The sequence below is a fragment of the Priapulus caudatus genome, unplaced genomic scaffold, assembly GCF_000485595.1.
Source record: "Priapulus caudatus unplaced genomic scaffold, Priapulus_caudatus-5.0.1 Scaffold112, whole genome shotgun sequence".
In the NCBI taxonomy this organism is placed as follows: Eukaryota; Metazoa; Priapulida; class Priapulimorpha; order Priapulimorphida; family Priapulidae; genus Priapulus; species Priapulus caudatus.
The window spans coordinates 188,117-207,429 of NW_014577173.1; the positions used below are offsets into that span (position 1 = coordinate 188,117).

Here is a 19,313-nt window from a genome sequence, read left to right on the forward strand (position 1 = left end):
AGAGAGAAAGCAAGAAAGAGAGATAGAGAGATAGAAAGAGAGAGAGAGAAAGAGAGAGAGAGAGAGAGAGAGAAAGAGAGAGAGAGAGAGAAAGAGAGAGACGACTTACCAGAGAACTGAGGAGGCTGGGTCGATGCGAGCGCTGATACTGACGGTCCGCTTCCCATCCGCGAGCCGTCATTATATACCCCGGCGTCGGCACACGTCACGTGCCGCGCAGATGTGACGGCGAGGGCCGCCGCTCCACGGCAGACGCCGCGTCCGCGACGCCGGCTTCCCGAAACAGACGTTGACGTCACGGTCGCTCGCGGCCGCGTCCGCCGGTATATACATGAGAGGTTCTAATTAAAATAAATTCTTCGCTCCGGCTGCAAGATAACCTGAGCCGCGCGCTATACGCGTATGTTAGCAAACTCGTTTTTCCGCTCCTGTGACGATGCTGCGGCTTCCGTCTGTTGCTCTATATACTCACAGCTTCCCAGCTTCTCATTCTTCATCGCCCGGGAGGCAAATTTTTTTTCCCCACTTGAGTTCCGGACCACAGCCAGTCAGCGCACTCCATTCACTCGACTTCCTCGAAGCAACAATGTAAAATGAATACCACCTATCCCTAACCCTAACCCTAACCCTAACCCTAACCCTAACGCTAACACGTACCCGAACCCTAACACTAACTATAATCGAACCATATATATAAGAACCATTTATTACAAAACACTATCTATGGTGGGTCCGGAACTCAAGTGGGGAAAAAAATTTCGCGCCCGGGAGCGGGGATGCCCCTTAAAAGCCATATTCAGCTTATAGTAGTATTATCACTAGCAATATTCCACATCGCGGCAAAAACAGCGCGTGATGCAATCATAATAGACGGGAATGCGGAATAATACACAATATAATAACAAATAATACAATATAGAAGAGCGTTAGAGAAACTCTCATACGTGTATAGGGCGACTGGGGGAATTAAAGATGGCAATGGCTTCGTCTATATGCGCCCTCATCGGAGTCACGTATATACAGGCTCTAGCGGAATCAGCACACGGGATGATGTGATACCATGACCATATGTATGCGGCATATATGTATTCAGTACACGGAGAGCGACTGCAACCTCAGCTGTTTATCCCGCGATCTCGATTTTGTGATTTCACGTTGCGCGGTTAGGATATATAACGGGGCCATTTTGTCGACGCTTCGGTGCTTCTTTTATCGCAAAAGAAGTAGGCAGAGTGTCGCATATGATCTGTCTCTTGAATTCGTTGCTGTGTGAAAACTAGCACAACGTTCGTTAAATTGAGAATCACAACCGTAACGTATATGTCAGGAACTGAGCTAAATATCTCTGATTATTGCAACGCCACTCCACCCGTCGTATCTGTACGAGCGGCTGTATCATTTAAACCAATTAAACTTCTACCTAGAGAAGCTGGTACAATGTTGTAATAAATTAGGTGCCCGTCGACAGGGAGCCGTGTTGTAGAGCATACGATTACGGAACACCGAGTGTCATACTGTATCGTTATTATACGCAATGAACTTGCATCGCGTGCCAGAACGCAGTTATTATGTAAGACGCAGTCGATTCTATTTCTCATCCCTACACATGGCTTTACACCTGCACGCAGTGTTGAGCACTAAACCAAGCGTTGTTTTTATGAGCCTTGCCTGATTTGTAGAAACATCGGCGAGAGCTAGAAACTGTTTATATGTGATCTGCTTTCACATTGGTTACGTAAAACTCGAAAATAAAGTGCCTCTGCATGTTCAACATATGTACCAATACAATAAAATATTATGGTTTTTAGGCACTGAATAATACGTGGCAAATAGAACGAAGTTGGTGTTTCCTGAAACAAATACCGCACTAATAGCTAACAGACATACGATCGAAATCAATGGCAAGATGGCTCGCGTAATTACGTAACAGGATTGCTTGCGTAGAACTACTTTATGGTATCACAACTTGTAGTCATTTTACGTGGGCCACCACACTGAGCTGAATCAGCGGGAGTCATATTAAAAAGAGAAATTACAAGATAACCTGCTAAATTTCTCTTACAAAGCACAAGATATATATTGTAAAATCGAGAATTCTTCTACTTATTTTTTGGCAAAAAATTACGTTAACACAATAAAACAAACAATTTATAACATGTTTTCACTGGACATCACTTTTTCACATTTTCAGGCCACCGCACATGCACATAGACATAGCCGACCACTCTAACGAATATCGCAAGAAGTATAATTTGCGACCAAAACTTTAAATTGCGTGCCGCGCATTTCCTTTGAGAGATGAAAATGACACGTCTGTTCACACCAGTCGAGTATGCCTATCTAAATTATTTCACCACACACAGCACCGATTGTATAGGAGTGTAAGTGTAATACCTTATAAGCCTGGCCCGCATGTTTCAAACTATCTTGATAAGTGTATGCATGTGACTATCTAATGTCAAGGTAACGTCGATGCAGAGCTATAAATACATCCAGAAGCCATATCGACATATCATCGTGTCAATAACTCTCGTATTAGTGATGCGTACGGAAATGTAGGAATGTCATCATGCATGCGCATCTATTAACATCTCTGGTGCTTCCATCTGCATATGGCGGCAAGTATAGACGAGACGTTATCGTGCAGAAGTCAGACCCTAGAGAAGGAAACTAATCAAAGATTTATATCACGTTACGCACGTGTGCGCGCGCGCGTGCGTGTGCGTGTGCGTGTGCGTGTGCGCGCGCGCGTGCGTGTGCGTGTGCGTGTGTGTGTGCGTTTGTGTTTGTGTGTGTGCGTGTATGCGTGCGCGCTCGTGCGTGCGTGTGTGTATGTGTGTGTTCCGTACAATCTTGTAGCGCTGCGTAATCTTGACGATGCACGCCGCATGTTACTTGCTTTCGCTTGGTCAGCAGCACATCTTTCCATATACTCACAAGCACCATTCTTCATAAATGGATGCTACTAGCAACGCTGCATTCATTAGCTCAATAAACAATAATTACAGTTCTACATTTGACGTTACAGACACTGTAACAGTGATTTCGTTGTACACTATTTCGTGGTTTCATATACATACTGTATGTATATGTATGTGATCAAGATGTGATACATAACAAAACTTGATAACAAACAATACTCGAACTAAATCGCTACTGTAAAATACGATGTGCAGTTGTACGGCGTAGCGTACTAATAATTTTTCGTAATTATCGAAAAATAAGATTGCACGTAACAAACATGCACCAGTGCGCGCACGCACGCACGCACGCACGCACGCACGCACACGCACGCACACACACACACACACACACACACACACACACACACACACACACACACGCGCGCGCGCGCGCATGAATACACGGACGCATGCACACACGCATACACGGACGCACGCACGTAGGCCCTACACACGCACACACGGACACATGGACGCACGGGCACATGTACAATTACATCAAGAAAAGATAACAGGTAAAAAGTTACGGCAAAGCATATATATATATATATATATATATATAGTTTTAGAATATATAGGCACCCCAAGAATTGTATCGCTCAATTATTTTTGTAGGGTCTTATAATATCGGCGTTACTCAACTGCCACCAGCACATGGTATGCAGAGTCGTGTATGGAATCTACAAAAGTAAGCGGATTTTTAAAAATGGAATCGAATTCGATCAGTTTAAACAGTGAATTTCGCATTCGCGGAATCAATTAAGATGTCTTCGAGGTACCAGATGTCGCCAGCTGATGGCAACCTTTTGTACAGGTATGTGGAAAAGTCAGCATAAACTGAAAATTGATCAAACAAATTTATACGGAAGACAGTCCCATATGGACGGGCACGGTCCGGCATATTAGATAGTACCAGGGTACGTTCCGGTATACCGGACCGTACCCAGGGTACGTTCCGGCAGTACCCTGGAGGACATAGACCCTCTCAGCGTTAGTGACAGAGGACGCTCGTAACGGTGACCGATAAGAGCGGGAGTTGACATAATTGTTTCAGTTTTGCACTGTGTTGGCACTATGTGTGAAGATAACGCTTTATGCGGCCAATTCTGCATCCCTGTGATGTGTCGCTATGCTTCCATATCCTAGATGGTGGCGCCATCTCTCTGAAGCCGTCATATACGCGATGCGTTTTGTTTTGTAGGCACTACGTTTTCCAGAATAACATCACACAGAGAAATAACCGATGCTTCAACTAGAGGGCGCCTGTAGATGCGCGGAGTCGAGGTCTTCTAGTCGCCATGGTACTCAAACAACTTCCCGGGCAAGCGTCTGCGAACATGATACGTGGCCAATTTACCGTTAGGTGGCTTCTGTTTTTCTCCTGTTTACGCCGTCGGCCGCGAGGGAGCAGCAGCTGCATCAGCACAACTAGAAGGCTGCTTGCGGGCTGAATCGGCAGTTGCTGACTTCTCAAGCCTTGGTGCAGCACTCGATTCTTCTAAGCTCCTTCTGGGTGAGTATCAACTTACTGCTCCGTTTCACGCTGAAGGGTTAGCTGGCGTTGATCACTGACTCTTAGGCATTTTCCGTTGCTTTGTGAAGTTTTATCTGGGATCGCGGATTGCTACTAATAGTAATACTAATTTTCTATTCTACGATGATACAACTGCATGCTAGGCCCCTATTAGTATTAGCTTGATTAGCTCTAGTACTATAGCCCGCGGCAGATAATGAACTAATGAACGCGGGCTATAGTACGAGAGCTAGGCCTCTATATATGAGTATATCGTACATCGTGTCAGATTACTAACTCTATCCGTATGCAATGGCGAATGCATACACGACTAATAGAGGGAGTGTTCATGAGTACATACAGTGATGTACACATGCACAAACTCACGGAAAGAAAGGCTCTTTCTTCTGTTAGTTAATGCACATGGTGTGCGCGCTGTAAGATTGTGTTGTAAATGAGTATTTGAACGGAAGTTACGTGGAATCCTAGCTGTTCTAAACGACACTGTCATCATGCCAAGTAGCTAACTTTGGTAGGGGTTCCTTCAGGGACCAGTGCGCCACACCCGTTTCACCGACAATAATAACTAATAAGTGCTATTGGAATCTAGCATTTCTTAACCATTGGGACTGCAACTGTATGTGTATGAGAAACTGCTCAACTGAGGTATTATGTCTGCTTTTTTTTCATGTACTATAAATAGATGCATTGATCTACAGAGATGGTGTTTCTGGTTGTCTGCCCTTGTGAATGCCTTAATGTTACACTCTGGATAAACAACTGCACTAACATGTGCATATCATTATGTTGCACATGTTTCTTCTTGGTGACATGGTATCTTTTTGCGCAGGGTTTCCTTTGAAATCTGGTGCGTGAGATCCTGGATATATATATACGCACACACACACACACACACACACACACACACGAATTGTAACCAATATCCCCATCGTGCCTGGCATTAAAGCACTAATTTATTTGTCTCTACAACTCAAACAAACTTCATGATGTGAGTAAATCAGTGAAATAGCAGTTGTCTAACTAATCAGTCTCTCCCTCTGCTTGTGGTGGCTGTGGATCTGAGCTGCTGCTATACGTGGTGCATTGCTTGGTCGTTTCTTTGAGCTAATTGTGACCTCATGAGATATAGAATTTCCAATGTATATATATATTAGTGTTTAAACACGGGTCATGATCCCAATGAGCACATGGATAGAATTTCCCTCCCATTATTCACTGTGCATGGCTCTGTCTCTAGAGCTGCATGGCCTCTCTAGATTTACACAAGACATTTTCGAACAGTTTTCCTACAAGTGTGTCACCTTTGTTACATGGTTAGGCATGCATATACTAGCTTATTGAATTTTGTAATCTGGCATTGTTGCTAGAGCAATTTTGGTAGTTTATAATTTTCTATGAAATTCTGACATATATTGAAACTGCAGTGCAAATGCATGCCCTGTCATGCAACGTTCATATAAATGCTGAATATGGGTATGAACTGTAAATTTTAAATGAGAACTGTTTGAAACTGTGGTTGGTAAAGTTACTCGTTTATTGAATATGAAATGACTGTAGACCATCAGACTGTAGCCGTTAGTACTGCAAACTACTTCCCATCTGTGAGGAATTGAATAGTGTTGGACTACTAAAATAGCATGCATTCTAGAAAGCGTAATATTTGTGTTAACAGTAATTCACTACTCATTTGTAGAAATCGCATCATACAGTAGGCATCCATCCCAGAATACTCTCAACTTTTGTCTATGAGGAAGCTGCTGCTAGGCAGAGTGATATATTGTTATAAGTGGCCAAGCAGCCTGGCCCCCTATCTATATTTAGACCTGTGAAAAGGATCCTCGCTTCGTTTTTCTGCCGGGAGGATTTTACTGGCTATGTTAGTGAGCTTTGCGGCACAGGACTCGTGGAGATATGTTGGAGCCTGCACAAAAATGGAAACAAATTATGCAGTGCATTTGTTAATTTTAGCCACGCGTCAATTTGGAGTTGAATTTTTTCATAGCTGCAATCTTTGCTAACTTCACCCTAGGTGATTTTTCTACTGCCGTTTCACCATAGGCTTAATGCTGCACTGTTGACTGGACTTAAGATTGACTGACTGGAGTTTAGTCTGTTTACAGCTATTTAAACATGTATCTAAAATTATCTGCAATTTAGTTAACAGAAAGTTGATGATACTTTGTTTATAGCAAGATGGATAGCTTAATTCAAACATTTCGGAGGTTTCTAATTAATTCACTACACTAACATTAACTAAATGCTATAATAGTTTGTCATTATTTGGTAGAGTTGTCAATCTTGAGTTGATAAATGGTATTGGTGTCAATCGGCCATTTTATTGCTAGTCGAAGATAATCTAGAAACTTATAAATGAGTTTGGAGGTTTTATATTCTTGCATATATGTGCAATATATTTAAAAAAACTTTAACATTTATGAAATTAAATTTATGTAGATTTAATTTAATAAATGTTAAAAAAATTTAAAATAAAAACAAGCAAAAGTATGTTGTTAGTGAAGTTTTGCCAATAGGTTTTGAATTTTTAAAGTGAAGCTTGGTTCCTAGAGTCAGCATATGTGGTAGACATTGATGGTTCAAAATTTTAATGTAAAAACCCTTTTGCAGTGGTTTTGGTTAATGGTGATATTGTGCATCAGTCTAAAAAAAGGGGCAGCACCATTATAGTATATAATGTTATCATTTACAATGGGTGACTTAGCGTGATGGAGCTCTCCCTTGCAAATGAAGTGGCCCAAAGTTCCGTCCTTGCAAGGGTGTGAAATAGCAGTTGCTGCATGGTAGCATGAAGGCATGGAACCCAAATTCTCCCGCTGCTGGATGCTGCTGTATATCGGTATTACATTACCAAACAAAAACAGATCACCTAAATTTTGTACAGCAGTTGGAAGCTGCATACATGTGCAGCATATGGGATGCTGAATGTGGGGGTTGGTGTGGGGGTCGACTCTGCACTCCCGGATGTGCAGGCTCGCACAGTGAGTGAGCTGTGCCTGTGCTAAGATTTATCCATCGTCTCTACAGTTCTGTCCATGCGAACGTGACATGGAACTCACGCTATTATTAATTATTATATTATTATTATCATTATATTACTCATGCTACCAGAACTGGAGGCAATCGTACATAGCTTAATATTTTTGCACATTCCCTCGCTCTCCATAGTGTGGCAAAGGTGACATAGTTCCAGCCCTAGTCATAAATGCAATCACATAATTTCCTTGGGCATTCCACAGTAATCTGGCTGCTATGTGAGTGAGTGAGTGAGTGAGTGACTGACTGAGTGAGTGACTGACTAACTGAGTGAGCGAGTGGGTGAGTGAGTGAGTAAGTGAGTGAGTGAGTGAGTGAGTGAGTGAGTGATTGACTGAGTGAGAGAGAGAGGAAAGGGGGTCAGAGAGTGTAAAGGAGAGTGGGGGGTATGAAGAAGAGAGAGAGAGAGAGAGAGAGAGAGAGAGAGAGAGAAGTGAAGAGGGGGGAGGGAACAAGTAAATACCAAAGGAATACACTTCAGTAACCATTTTCCTCGTTGTTGTGTGGTTAGCAGGTTTACAGCATAATAAGTGTTGTTCACATGCATTATCCACGTTCATCACCATAGTTACCATCGAGTCCTGCTTCCTTTCAGCAAAGGATGGTAAATTTGTGAATCCATTTGTCAAGTCTGTCTTTTATTTATCTTGAGCAGATGTTTGCAGCATTCACGCTTCTTCCTTTCTGCTAGCTGGCTTCTATTCAGCAAGGGCAGATATATCAAGTGACCATAGGCGTAAATAGCCACTGCAGCAATCTCTGGCGTGCACACCGCCACCGACAACCCTTCGAATAAGTGCAGGAGTTATATATCTAGACAAACAGTTGCACGAGGACATAATCGATTTTGCTTTCTGGACGTTTTCGATTTTGCTTGCTGTCGCGTAAAAATTACAACATCGCCACATTTTAAATTGTACACACGGCGAAATTACATTCGTTCACAATAAGATTGTCCAGAGAATTCCACTTGAAGTGAAAGTGATTGAACCTGGGATCAGCTAATTACGTTTAGTCATTTTCAAGAGGGTTATTTGTTAAGATATTTAATACTGCAATTAATTAGCTTCCAAGTCAGTTCGATTCGGCATGCGTTTTACATTCCTATCTCTTCATCATGCTCGCCACTTTCACTCTGTTCATCTCACAGGCTTAATGCTGCATAATTCTAGATCTGTGCAGTAAGGATTTCTATGACAGTTATTTGCTTCTCACTAAATGGAGCAAAACTTTTTCTCCCGTCTTCACTCATTTTCCTGCATACGGGCGTGGAGATGTTTACGGGCTAATTTAGGATAGTCTGGCCCGCGCTCGAAGCTGCGTGCACCCCGCAGCACCATAATTATCCCGTTGCTAAGCGACTGCTTGGCAGCTGCAGTTCGCGGGCCTCCGCAGCGATCGTGCTCGCTGAAACGTGAAACCCAGGCCCGGCCTTCCGCCCACGTTACGGCGCCTGGCGGCTGCTGAATATGGCTGTTGACGTAAGGGCCAGCGGCGTCCCAAATATAGCACGCGCACACGTGATTGTGTTACTGGAGTCAGAGGCAGAGGTGCTGCCTCACCTCGGGAGTCCCATCTTGTGTAGCGGTAGACCTCAGCTGTACCGGATCCGTCCTCCTCAGCTCCAGCTTGCAACGGCAAATGTAAGTAGGTGCAGTACTGGGCCAGCTATTCGAACAGGATCGTCTTTGCTTAACTCTTTGATTTTTGACAACCGGTTAGTTTTGATGCCGGCTTTCAACAGCAACAGTATTCTGCGGTTCGGCCAAAGCGTTCTGCTCGGTAGAGAATGAGGCGTGATGCTTGTTGGTGGATATGCGCAGCAGACGCTGAGCTGTTATGCTGCGAATGGCTTCAGTGTGCAGTAGTCTCTTTGGATTCTGCTTGGCATAGAGAGCAATCTCATTGAATTTCATCGATGCCTAGAGAGCAACAATCGCACTTTGGCAATGCATAGCAGACTCCTTAGATTTTGCGACGCAATGCGTCTTCTCGTTAGATTATACGTTGCCCAACAGCGTCTTGCAATTCTTCAATGCCTTGTTTTCTTGATTCGGCTATTTATATACGAACCTCTTTTGAATCTTCGAATTGTATAGCATCGTATATTCTGATGACTTTGGAATGCAAAACTTCTATTGTATTTGAAGGTGCAAACTGCATTTCTATTTAAATGCCAGTAAGGTATGGATACTATATCGTACTAATAATAACTTTCATCAAGCATCATCTAAAATGTACATTTATTGCTAGAATCACATTTCGCCTATCGGAATTTAAACAGACACAGAGTTTTGCACGGCATCCAGTGCTCACACAAATTTTCAGTCCTCAAACCTCTATATCCTCCAATTCAGCATTGTGTGAGCGTTCATTTCTTGGGAACATACTTCCGGTAATCGAAGCGGCTATTCTAATGGGTTCTTCATGGCATGATGCATTTGCCTAGCGTTTACTGGAAGCACCATGATCTCATCGGGATGGTATGCAGACTTCTACCTTATGCAAGCTGCGTTGAATTACTCCTGATTGGATGATCGGGTGACAACAGCTTAGCTGCGTGTAATCAGGAGCGTATAATGAAAAATATATTTGTCATTATACGCTCCTGGTATATATACACTCAGGATCGACATGAGTTTTGAAAAGAAACTGCATTTCTGTGCCGAATAGCTTCAGTCATAAAACCCGTTATATGGTGTAATAGTATGAACTTATATCGGTCTTATACGTGCTTGCATTACAGCTGCCGTGTGTGAGCTGCTTTATAACTGCAATAACGCTGTATTTTGAATTTGTCTAACTACTAGAACAGTTTTTGGGGGAACTGTGGCATAGTTAAAATCTCGAGATATAAACATGCTAATAGATATAAAACAGTGGTGATCTGCTCGCCCAAGAGCCAGAGTAAAGCCTCAGTACTTCCGTGCAAACAGTAATGGGAAGCCTACACTAAAAACGTCCACTACAATGTCGTTGGTGTACAACATGATAGCTAGCTATACATACAGTGAGGGAAAGGGGAGTTAGTCGTCGCGAAAAAACACGATAAAGCGTGGTTATGTGCAAATATAGATTGGGGCAGTACTCATAAACTCATTAGAGCGTAAACTCAGTATTAACTTATATAAAGAACCGTCTGATCCATAAGACCCGATCACACAATAATCAGTCTTCAGTTTCCTCCGCTCGCACCACATCTTGCGCAAATATGCACGCGGGGGCCGTCGCATTTGTAGCTCGCTGGGAGATGTAGCTGCGAAGAAGCAGTGTGCCAAGCTGCTAGCAGCTATTTTTGGGGATCGGGCCGACTTGTTACTCATGTAGGTAATGGATCTGGTACGGGGTCTATGTATAGTCGCCTAGCCTCGCTGCGCAGTGTGTACAGGCGCGGCCGAGTTGCTGAATAAGCATCCATACATCACCACCGATGCCTGATCGAAGAAATACCTCTAATTGAGTTGCTCTAAATTGGTGGTATAGCATAGGGTACGATGGGGAGGGAGGGGACGTAATACAATTAAGTGAACACTTTTCTCCTCACGTTGGCAAAGAAAGCATAGGCGGCCTCTGCAACAGCAACAGCAGTAGCAGATAGGTGATCACGTGCTAAATCAGAAAGATCAGTGATCCACTAAAAAGTTGCGCAATTCCATACGCATACCATCAGCCATCGTGCAGTGCCAAAAAACTCGTCTGCACCTGCTTCCTTCAGCATTCTATGTTGCAGGCAGAAGTAACAGAAGTAAGATTGTGACAGGAAGACTGCCAGTTTCTGCTACTCACATGTCTAGTTCTATATTTATAAAATAATTATGTTTATAATACACGAGAGAATTGCTACGTATAGTATAAGTTATAACATGGCGCTTCTGAGTGTGATCAAGAGTAGATAATAACACATTATGATGTGTTATTATCTACTCTTGGTGTGATATATGGTAAGACGGGATAACACTAGAAATATGACCGGAACTAACACTCGTGAAGGAACGCGATGATGAATGTGTTTCTTACGCAGGCTTCTGTAGAGAATGTACAGGCATATCCTGCTCTTATTTATGCTAACGGAACATCTGCTTAACCCTTTGAAGCTTGTGAGTTTATTCTCGATAGACTACCTCTACTGAAACGTGTTAGGATATTGTCAACGCTAAGATACACGTAGTACCTTAATTCTCAGCATCCCCGCGTTCTAGCATGCTTGCTGTCACTGCGCCAGCGAAGTATCATCGCTCATGCACTAAGGTTTGGTGCATGGCTATTATTGTAGAAGCCATCTGGTTGGGAAGCAGCAGGCTCCCTCGCCCTCCACCCCCTTTACCGTCCGCAGGAATGGAAGGCTAAATATAGGACCGAAAACATGCAGGAATGAGGAACGTACAGCAGTTTTCACAGAGCTTGTGCGCCAATGTTTTCTCATCGCGACGTGGCAGTTACATAGCCAAGCTAAACCAGTGCTGCCGCCCACCACACTACACCAATGCCCCTCTAAGCTTAGCCGATGAGGGCTGAATCCTACACATAAGCGTCATAGCTGTGGGTGTGCGCTGCTTTGCTTAGCTTGCAAGTTGCAGCTTCAGAATATTCCCGAGTAAATCAGGAAGCCCTGATAAGGGTAAGCGACTGGTTGGCACCATAGTGTAAGGTAATTATACCCGGAGTGCGCGAATAGAGATTTATTTCTTTATTCGTGCATTCCTGATAATACAGTAGCGGTGATAGCGAGTGAGCTCAAACTGGCGCAGCGCTACTGCATGGTGTACTACTGTTGACACACATGCGCTGACTTTTTTTTCTATTTCTCGTTGCAGAAAATAACCAGCCATGTCTGACGACGAAGAGCGGTGAGTATTCAGTGATACAGCAGTTGGCCGAGGCACAATAGCAGCAGCTACCAGTTAACAACATCGGTCTTTTCTGCCACTGCGGCTGAGTTTTGTAAACTGGGAACAGTCTTATTATTACTTAAAACACCAATCTTTTTGGTGGCCCGCGCAGGCGTCTCAAATATATGTAGAATTATTTGTAAACGATGATTTAATATTTACTTAAGATTTAAACGAGTGGTTTAAAATTTTGATCGTTATTATTGAATCACTAGTTAACGTATGCGAGGGAATCGATCAGTTATTGTGCAGGCATGCTGTGCAGTCGATGTTTAATCAGCGGTTGTGTTGATACGTCGTGTCGTTGTGAGTAACACAGCCATCTGTCTGTCAGTGTAAGCTCCAGCTAATTTGTCACATTCAGTTCCATGTTGCTCTATCCCAGGTGCATGTGGCATTGTTGATTACCACTTAGTGCTGCATCGATAATCCGTGGTTTAATAGTATAAGTTACTGGTAAATATTCAACCATGTACAAAGTGGAAATTGCAGTCGCTGCAGCACTCAGTAATTTCTGTAAACCATTGGCTCATCATCATCATCAATCATCAAGGCTCATATATGTGTGGTTACCGTTACATGCCGGGGAAAAATAGGGTAGGTAGGTAGGGAAAACATTTTATTTTCTTGAAATATTTTATTTACGAACCATGTCCGAAGGATGTGCGTTGTGCCTTTTGAAGCAGGAACTGTCCAATTCATTTTTTTAATTTTAATTTTATTTTTTGACTAAAGAAAATTGACAATAAAATGTTTAGGGTAGCTGGGAATAAATAGGGTCGGTCAGGAAACCGTAACCACACCCATATTTTGTTTTGGCCTAAGGGGGATGTGTTTGATGTGCATAATACTGTTTAATGTGGCAAGATAAAGGTGTACACTTGTCTCTGTGTGCATCAAGCCATTACGTGTATGGTGTACCGTATATATGCATCTCACAGTTGGCCATGTGCTTTCTTCCTGCATTTTATAACAGATCTGGGGAGGAATCCGAAGAAGAAACTGAGGTACACCTGATGGCAAAACCATCATCCATGTCCTTCTGTCTTTCTAGCGCTTTCTCTGCATGACCTTTTCTCTTTCAGGATTCCTTGGCTTGGTCAAAGACACCAAACTTCATGCATGGCATTTTAACCTCTTATTTCTTTCGGTGTGGTCTTCATTTACCCCCACGTTTTCGCACATCTGCCATCGGTTTCAAGCTAAGGTCTGGAAGGAATTCAGTTTTGTCTTGCTTGATCCAAGACCACTTTTATCGTGACAGTTGCAAGGATTCCACCAGACCTTAGCCTGAAATCGGAGCATGCTTGCTTCATCACTTTAGTGAAGTAGATTCTCAAGTATCTTCAAGTAGACATTAGTATGCTGTGCAGCTAAGAGTAATGGCTAATTGTGATTTCTTTCTTTCTTTCGTTTTATTCTTTATGAACGCTTTATAGCTCTGAAGAGGAATCCGAGGAGGTACGTGGCTTTCTTCTTCTGCAAACCTTTTAGTCACGCATTTATCATCTGCTTAGCGACCGTTTGCGGTAGCACACAACTACTTACGTTTCTTCACGACAGTAGAATCCGTTACACATGTACTTGTAAAATTACTGAATTTGAAACCGTAAACTTGGAAAATATTCATGTATTGATTGTCGTGTAATTAATGGTTGTTATCTCTCAAATCATGAGTGATATAAGATATATCAGATTAATCATATTGTTGTGAAACAATGATCTTGTTCAGTAATATACAAACAATTTTGAAAAGCCTGATATTTATTAAATTACATCTTTTTCTAATGTTACCTGTAAAGAATTGGAAAATTGTATTATAATAAAAAGACATAGGAAATCCTGCATCAAAATTACGCATGGTACTGCTGTGTTTTCAACTATGCCCCGTCGCTACAATAGGAAGAAGAGGAAGAAGAAGAAGAGGAAGAGAAGGTAAACCCTGAAGAGGCCAAGAGACAAGCTGAAGCCGCTCGCAAGGCTGAGGAGGCTAAGAGAAAGAAGGAGGAAGAAGAACGAAAGAAGCAGGCTGTTCTTGATAGAGAACATGCCAAGGAAGATGTGAGTATCTAGCCTTTCTTCCCTCTATGATTGTATTTCCTTATGCGTAGAATAAATCTTCGTTTTCCATTCACAAATACATCCATCGTCTATTTCATTGTTAGTCATTTATCCATTTTCTACTGTCCAGGCTATTTAGCGTCAATCTCAATGTTACACTAGACCCACTAGTAGTTTTACTAGTAACTGGCCTTAATTATCACTCATCTTAAATACGTAAAATATTTCACACCATCAATTCATATGTATATGGAATTTATGACCATATATTAGTTATACCAGCAAGTTACATGCAACTCGTAATAATTACTAGTAACAACGTTGTAATGTTGCGCTACGATGCACAACGACCAACAAGTGAACAGCATTCATGTTGATTTCTTGCTACAGGAGGCCCGCAGGAGGATCGAGGAGAGGGAACGCAAGAAGGCTGAGGTGAGGAAGAGGTTGGAGGAGAGCAGCCAGAAGAAGAAGAATGGTTTCCTGACTGGCGCCCGCAAGAAGAAGCTGAAGGCTTTCTTGATGAAGAAGATCCGTGAGGACATGTTGGCAGAAATCCAGAGGAAAGAAGAACAGAAGAAGAGAGCTCTGGCCGAGAGAGTGCAGCCCCTTCCTAACATGGAAGCCCTGAACGCAGGTTAGTAGGACACACACGTCCAGCGTACCGCAGCACTGCTCTCTGGTCGTGACTCCACCGTTGTGTTGAAACCGATCTACTGTACTAGCAACGTCAAATGACACGACCAGTGAATCAGATCCCAATAAGATAAGCAGCTTTTTTCGCTGGCTCTATGCAATAAGTATATAATGCATGCAACTATAACGCACAACCGAATCCTAACCCTACTGCCGATCCATGCTAACGATCAGGGAAAAAAAGATTATTTATTTTTCGGAGGCTATACTTTTCAAGCTCGCGTGGATGAAAATAGCACTCTAAAATTTGGTTTGCATTGAACTCTATGCAAATTTACGGGGGCTCTTTTTGGCATTTCGGGGGCTAAATCACCCCGAGCCCCCGTGTATTTTTTCACTGCTAACGATGTCCGTGTCTACTGTTGCAGGCCAGCTGGAGGCTCTATGCAATAAGCTGTTGGCTCAGATCGCGAAGGTGGAGGGTGACAGGTTTGACCTGATGAACAACATCCATGACAACGACGCACACATCATGGACATGCAGTATGCTGTCAACGACCTTAGGGGCAAGTTGTAAGTACTGACAACCGTAGCATGCTCTATAATACACTAATAATATTAGGTAAAATTTAATATTAAATTTAAATTTAATAAAATTTAAGGTGGAACTGAAATCTCATAGAGGAGTACAGCATTATATGATAAATATTAAACGTGGAACTTTAACTTGTGGAAGTATAGTTTAAATGTGGTGTTTTTTTATACATTTTATTTTAATGACTATAATTTATGTAGTGCAACATTGACTGAAATATGTAATCACAGTTGCTGAATTAACTAAATTTGCATTCGAGTTAGCTAAAGATGGTATATGTTTTAAGTTCACTTATTATTACATACTTTGAAAAGGCTTCATAGAGGTGTATTTTAACATAGTCTGATGATAAACAATATTTTCCCCTTAGCATCAAGCCCCCTCTCAAGAAGATTTCCAAGTACGACAACAAGTAAGTAACACTACTACATCTTACATACTCATGTGTGAAAAATAGAAAAATAGATACAAGTTTGTGACGATTTACCATTCTGTTAACATTTTAAGTATGCATGTTTTTACCATACGTAATCCCTAGTTGTAACTGATCTAAATCTATCTCAAGAATTCCTGTTTTAGGTTAGGCAGCATTGTGAAATGTTTCTTTCTGAGATCGTAGTCCTACATAATCGTTATGTGGTATCAGTCACTCATTGAAGTATTACAAACTGTAGGTTCGCCAAGATGAAGCAGCTGCAGAAGAAGGGAGCATCCAACTTCCGCGAGGGCCTCAAGTCTACTGGCAAGGACAAATATGCACTGGAGGCTGAAGAAGACCCAGACGTAAGTACACCTATGCTACACCATATAACTACCAGTAGGTAGAACCTGCTTTTCTGACGTAATTGAAACTGCAAGATACCAGTTGTGGGACACAGGCAGTATATAATAAACTTTAATTTAATATTATATATGACTGGCACATGACAAGCATGGGGGTACGTATACACCTTATGTGACAAACACATTGTGTAACTGTAATAAAAAACGTATATGTCATATTGTGTTCTGTTTTTGCCCCTGCAGAAGGCCAAGCCAGACTGGGCAGCCAAGCACTAAGGCGCATCTCTCTTCGATTGAGCGAAGACGTACTGTGGCTTGCTCCATCGTGCCACATGTACCCTGCACGGCCACCAGTCTCAACAGCTTGCTTACAGCGTGCAGCAGAAGGGCCGCCGTGCAGGGTATTCCAATCTCAACTCACCTCCTGCTCAGGAAGTGTGCTGGCAAACCACCAGGTGCATCTCTATGCTACCGAACCATCGTGGCTCTTCAGAAGGCAGCTTAACTCGACGTGTTCGGATCTAAGCCGGGCCAATTTATCATTCGACTTCACACACAGATTGCTTCACCCGCTACACACACATCTTCCGATGAAGGTGCCTTGCGCATTTAACAAATCAACCGGAACCATTTTCCGTAGATTCATGACTATTTTGTGCCAGGAGAGAAAGCATGCACTTTTCTCCAACTAAACGTTCACAAGTCGCAACCTTCAGCTCTTAGCAGATGTAGTGCTTTCCGGGGCTAGCCAAACTTTGCGGTTGAGGAGTATTATACTACCACCTAGTGCAGACACATCTCACCCAAGTTACCCTGACAGCGATAACTAACATATTCGTTTCATACACCAGCATCAAACGGGTATTGCTTAGTATCCCCTCGGCTGTATGATCACAACATTGGCGCCACCTGGTGTAGGGTGTTGTATGCCGCCGAGTTGCCAAGGCAACAGACATCATGAAATAGGTCTGGTGGCGGTACTAAGTTTTCAGTTGCTCTTGCGCTTTTTTAACAGTCTGAATTTTGTTGTAATAGTGTAGTTTTGTGCCATTTTTCTAATATCTATTATACATTGACATGGGGAATTTTCATATTTATCTTTAGTTAAGGAAAAATTATGTAATTTATTATCATTAATGATTAATTTATCATTTATTATTATTACTTGTTGGATTTGAATCTGCTTACACATATTTGTCTAGTATTTGTACACGAGGACAGTATAGTACATTAAATTGTGGTGACAAAATTTATTATGTTTGTTTTTAAAAATTCTTCATATATATCTTCCATGTCTCCACCAGCTACACTGCTCACACATTCGCCAAGGACTGCATAAGTAATTGCCATTTTGTTAGGCCTGACAACTGTTGGTAACTGATTCTACCTTTATATATTCAGATACATTTTACAAAATAAACGTTAAGTAATTTAATAGTTTCACTGCTCAGTGAATTCAAAAGCAATTAGTACGTAAAATTTTAACAGCTCAGGATGCGTCAACTGGTTCGGCCTAATAATAGCTCACTTCTTTATGACAGCCTTTCAACGAACACAAACATGTACAGACAAATAGGCAGTAGAGTAATTACAAAAGTCAGTAAAGCCCACTATACTGCCAATCACAGAACCCAACCATTGAGACAAAGAACATGTAAAATGCATTTTAAACATTGTTGGCAGGATCCATTATATAATTTAACTGGTTTTGCATTGAAACATTGTCAAAAAAAATAATCTTGTCCTCTAGTTGCTTTGTGAAACATCAATAACTAGTCATTAATTCTGCACTTTACAAACATTCCTATTTATAAAGGGCCTGACAACCTAAATTCATTCATATGCAAATAACTTGCTGTAATATATAACGCAAGTCTTGTTTAGATAATAAAGATAAATAAAAACAAAACAAATATGCAATCATAACTTTTACAGTCCAACTACGTGGTTGAGATCCATTGAGGCGACGATTCCAATAACAAGTATATACTATGTCCTTACATATATACATACATACTACAATATACATGCTGCTTGAAAGGCACACATAGGTTCAGTACATTCTTCTGGCACACAGCTGAGGAGGAGAAGGAGTGTGTCGGGGCGGCTTACTAATGCTAGGACTTCTAATGTTCACTAACTTCCAAGCAGGCGACCCATTTGAATCAGGTGATGCAGTCACCATCTTGGTCTGATCCATGCTGCAGGAACATTTGCCATACCTTCTAGAGCCGTCGCAGTGCCGATGACAATCAAACACGGGATTAAACCGTGTGGGGAGAGCAATGCTGTCGAGAATATCTCTGTGGGTGTTGTAGGTGGAAGGATGCTCACCTGCATGCTTGCGATGATAGCCATCGTTAAGGGTGGGATAGACTGCAGGGTTTCCCCCTCTCGGGCTGTTAGGGATGGGCATGTACTTAAATTCAGGATAGGAATCTGTTGGGGGGAAGTTGTCGCCGATATTGTCGCGTGATAGAAATACCATCTTTCCATGGCTATGGTAGTTTGGTGCTTTTCCATCTCTGCAGGGATTCATCCCAGAGTGCTCTTTTCCAGTGGATGTATAAACTGGTGGGTAGACCTCAGATGGATGTAGGGGCCAGCCTGGGAACGCTTCTACGTTCTGAAGATGGTTACCAGGAGGAGGAAGTTTGTTAGAACAATTCATTCCAGGGTCGTTGTAGTAAGTAGAGCTAGGTGGCACACCCCGTGGCAATTGTGCGATGCATTCCTGTGGCTGCTTGACATATACATGTCTGCTGTCTAAGATCTGCTCACGTGTAGATTTAGTCAAAGTC

The 19,313-nt window shown here is 42.3% G+C and overlaps 2 protein-coding genes across 4 annotated transcripts in view; one reads left to right on the plus strand and one right to left on the minus strand.

Annotated features, from left to right (window-relative positions):
* The window catches only part of LOC106805395 (troponin T-like), a 16,966-nt gene extending 16,754 nt beyond the window's left edge, over window positions 1-212 (minus strand). For all 3 annotated transcript variants that reach the window (XM_014806960.1, XM_014806959.1, XM_014806961.1), the window contains exon 1: window positions 110-212. The gene's annotated coding sequence lies outside the window, so the exon portion shown is untranslated. The remainder of the gene's footprint in view (window positions 1-109) is intronic.
* Window positions 213-3,727: 3,515 nt separating this feature from the next.
* On the plus strand, window positions 3,728-17,765 carry LOC106805384 (troponin I 4-like). The gene is made up of 11 exons (XM_014806947.1): window positions 3,728-3,777; window positions 4,304-4,476; window positions 12,363-12,395; window positions 13,414-13,444; window positions 13,877-13,898; window positions 14,340-14,498; window positions 14,889-15,135; window positions 15,563-15,707; window positions 16,100-16,141; window positions 16,404-16,512; window positions 16,756-17,765. The coding sequence occupies exons 1-11, from the start codon at window positions 3,728-3,730 to the stop codon at window positions 16,786-16,788; spliced, it is 1,044 nt and encodes a 347-aa protein (XP_014662433.1). The 3' UTR covers window positions 16,789-17,765.
* Window positions 17,766-19,313: the final 1,548 nt, after the last annotated feature.

Excerpts from the sequence above, each read along its gene's own strand:
- LOC106805384 (XM_014806947.1), top strand. The coding sequence starts at position 3,728 with ATGTCTTCGAGGTACCAGATGTCGCCAGCTGATGGCAACCTTTTGTAC. Across the intron at positions 12,396-13,413 it reads ATGTCTGACGACGAAGAGCG|ATCTGGGGAGGAATCCGAAG; the intron begins GTGAGTATTCAG and ends ATTTTATAACAG. Across the intron at positions 13,899-14,339 it reads CTGAAGAGGAATCCGAGGAG|GAAGAAGAGGAAGAAGAAGA; the intron begins GTACGTGGCTTT and ends TCGCTACAATAG.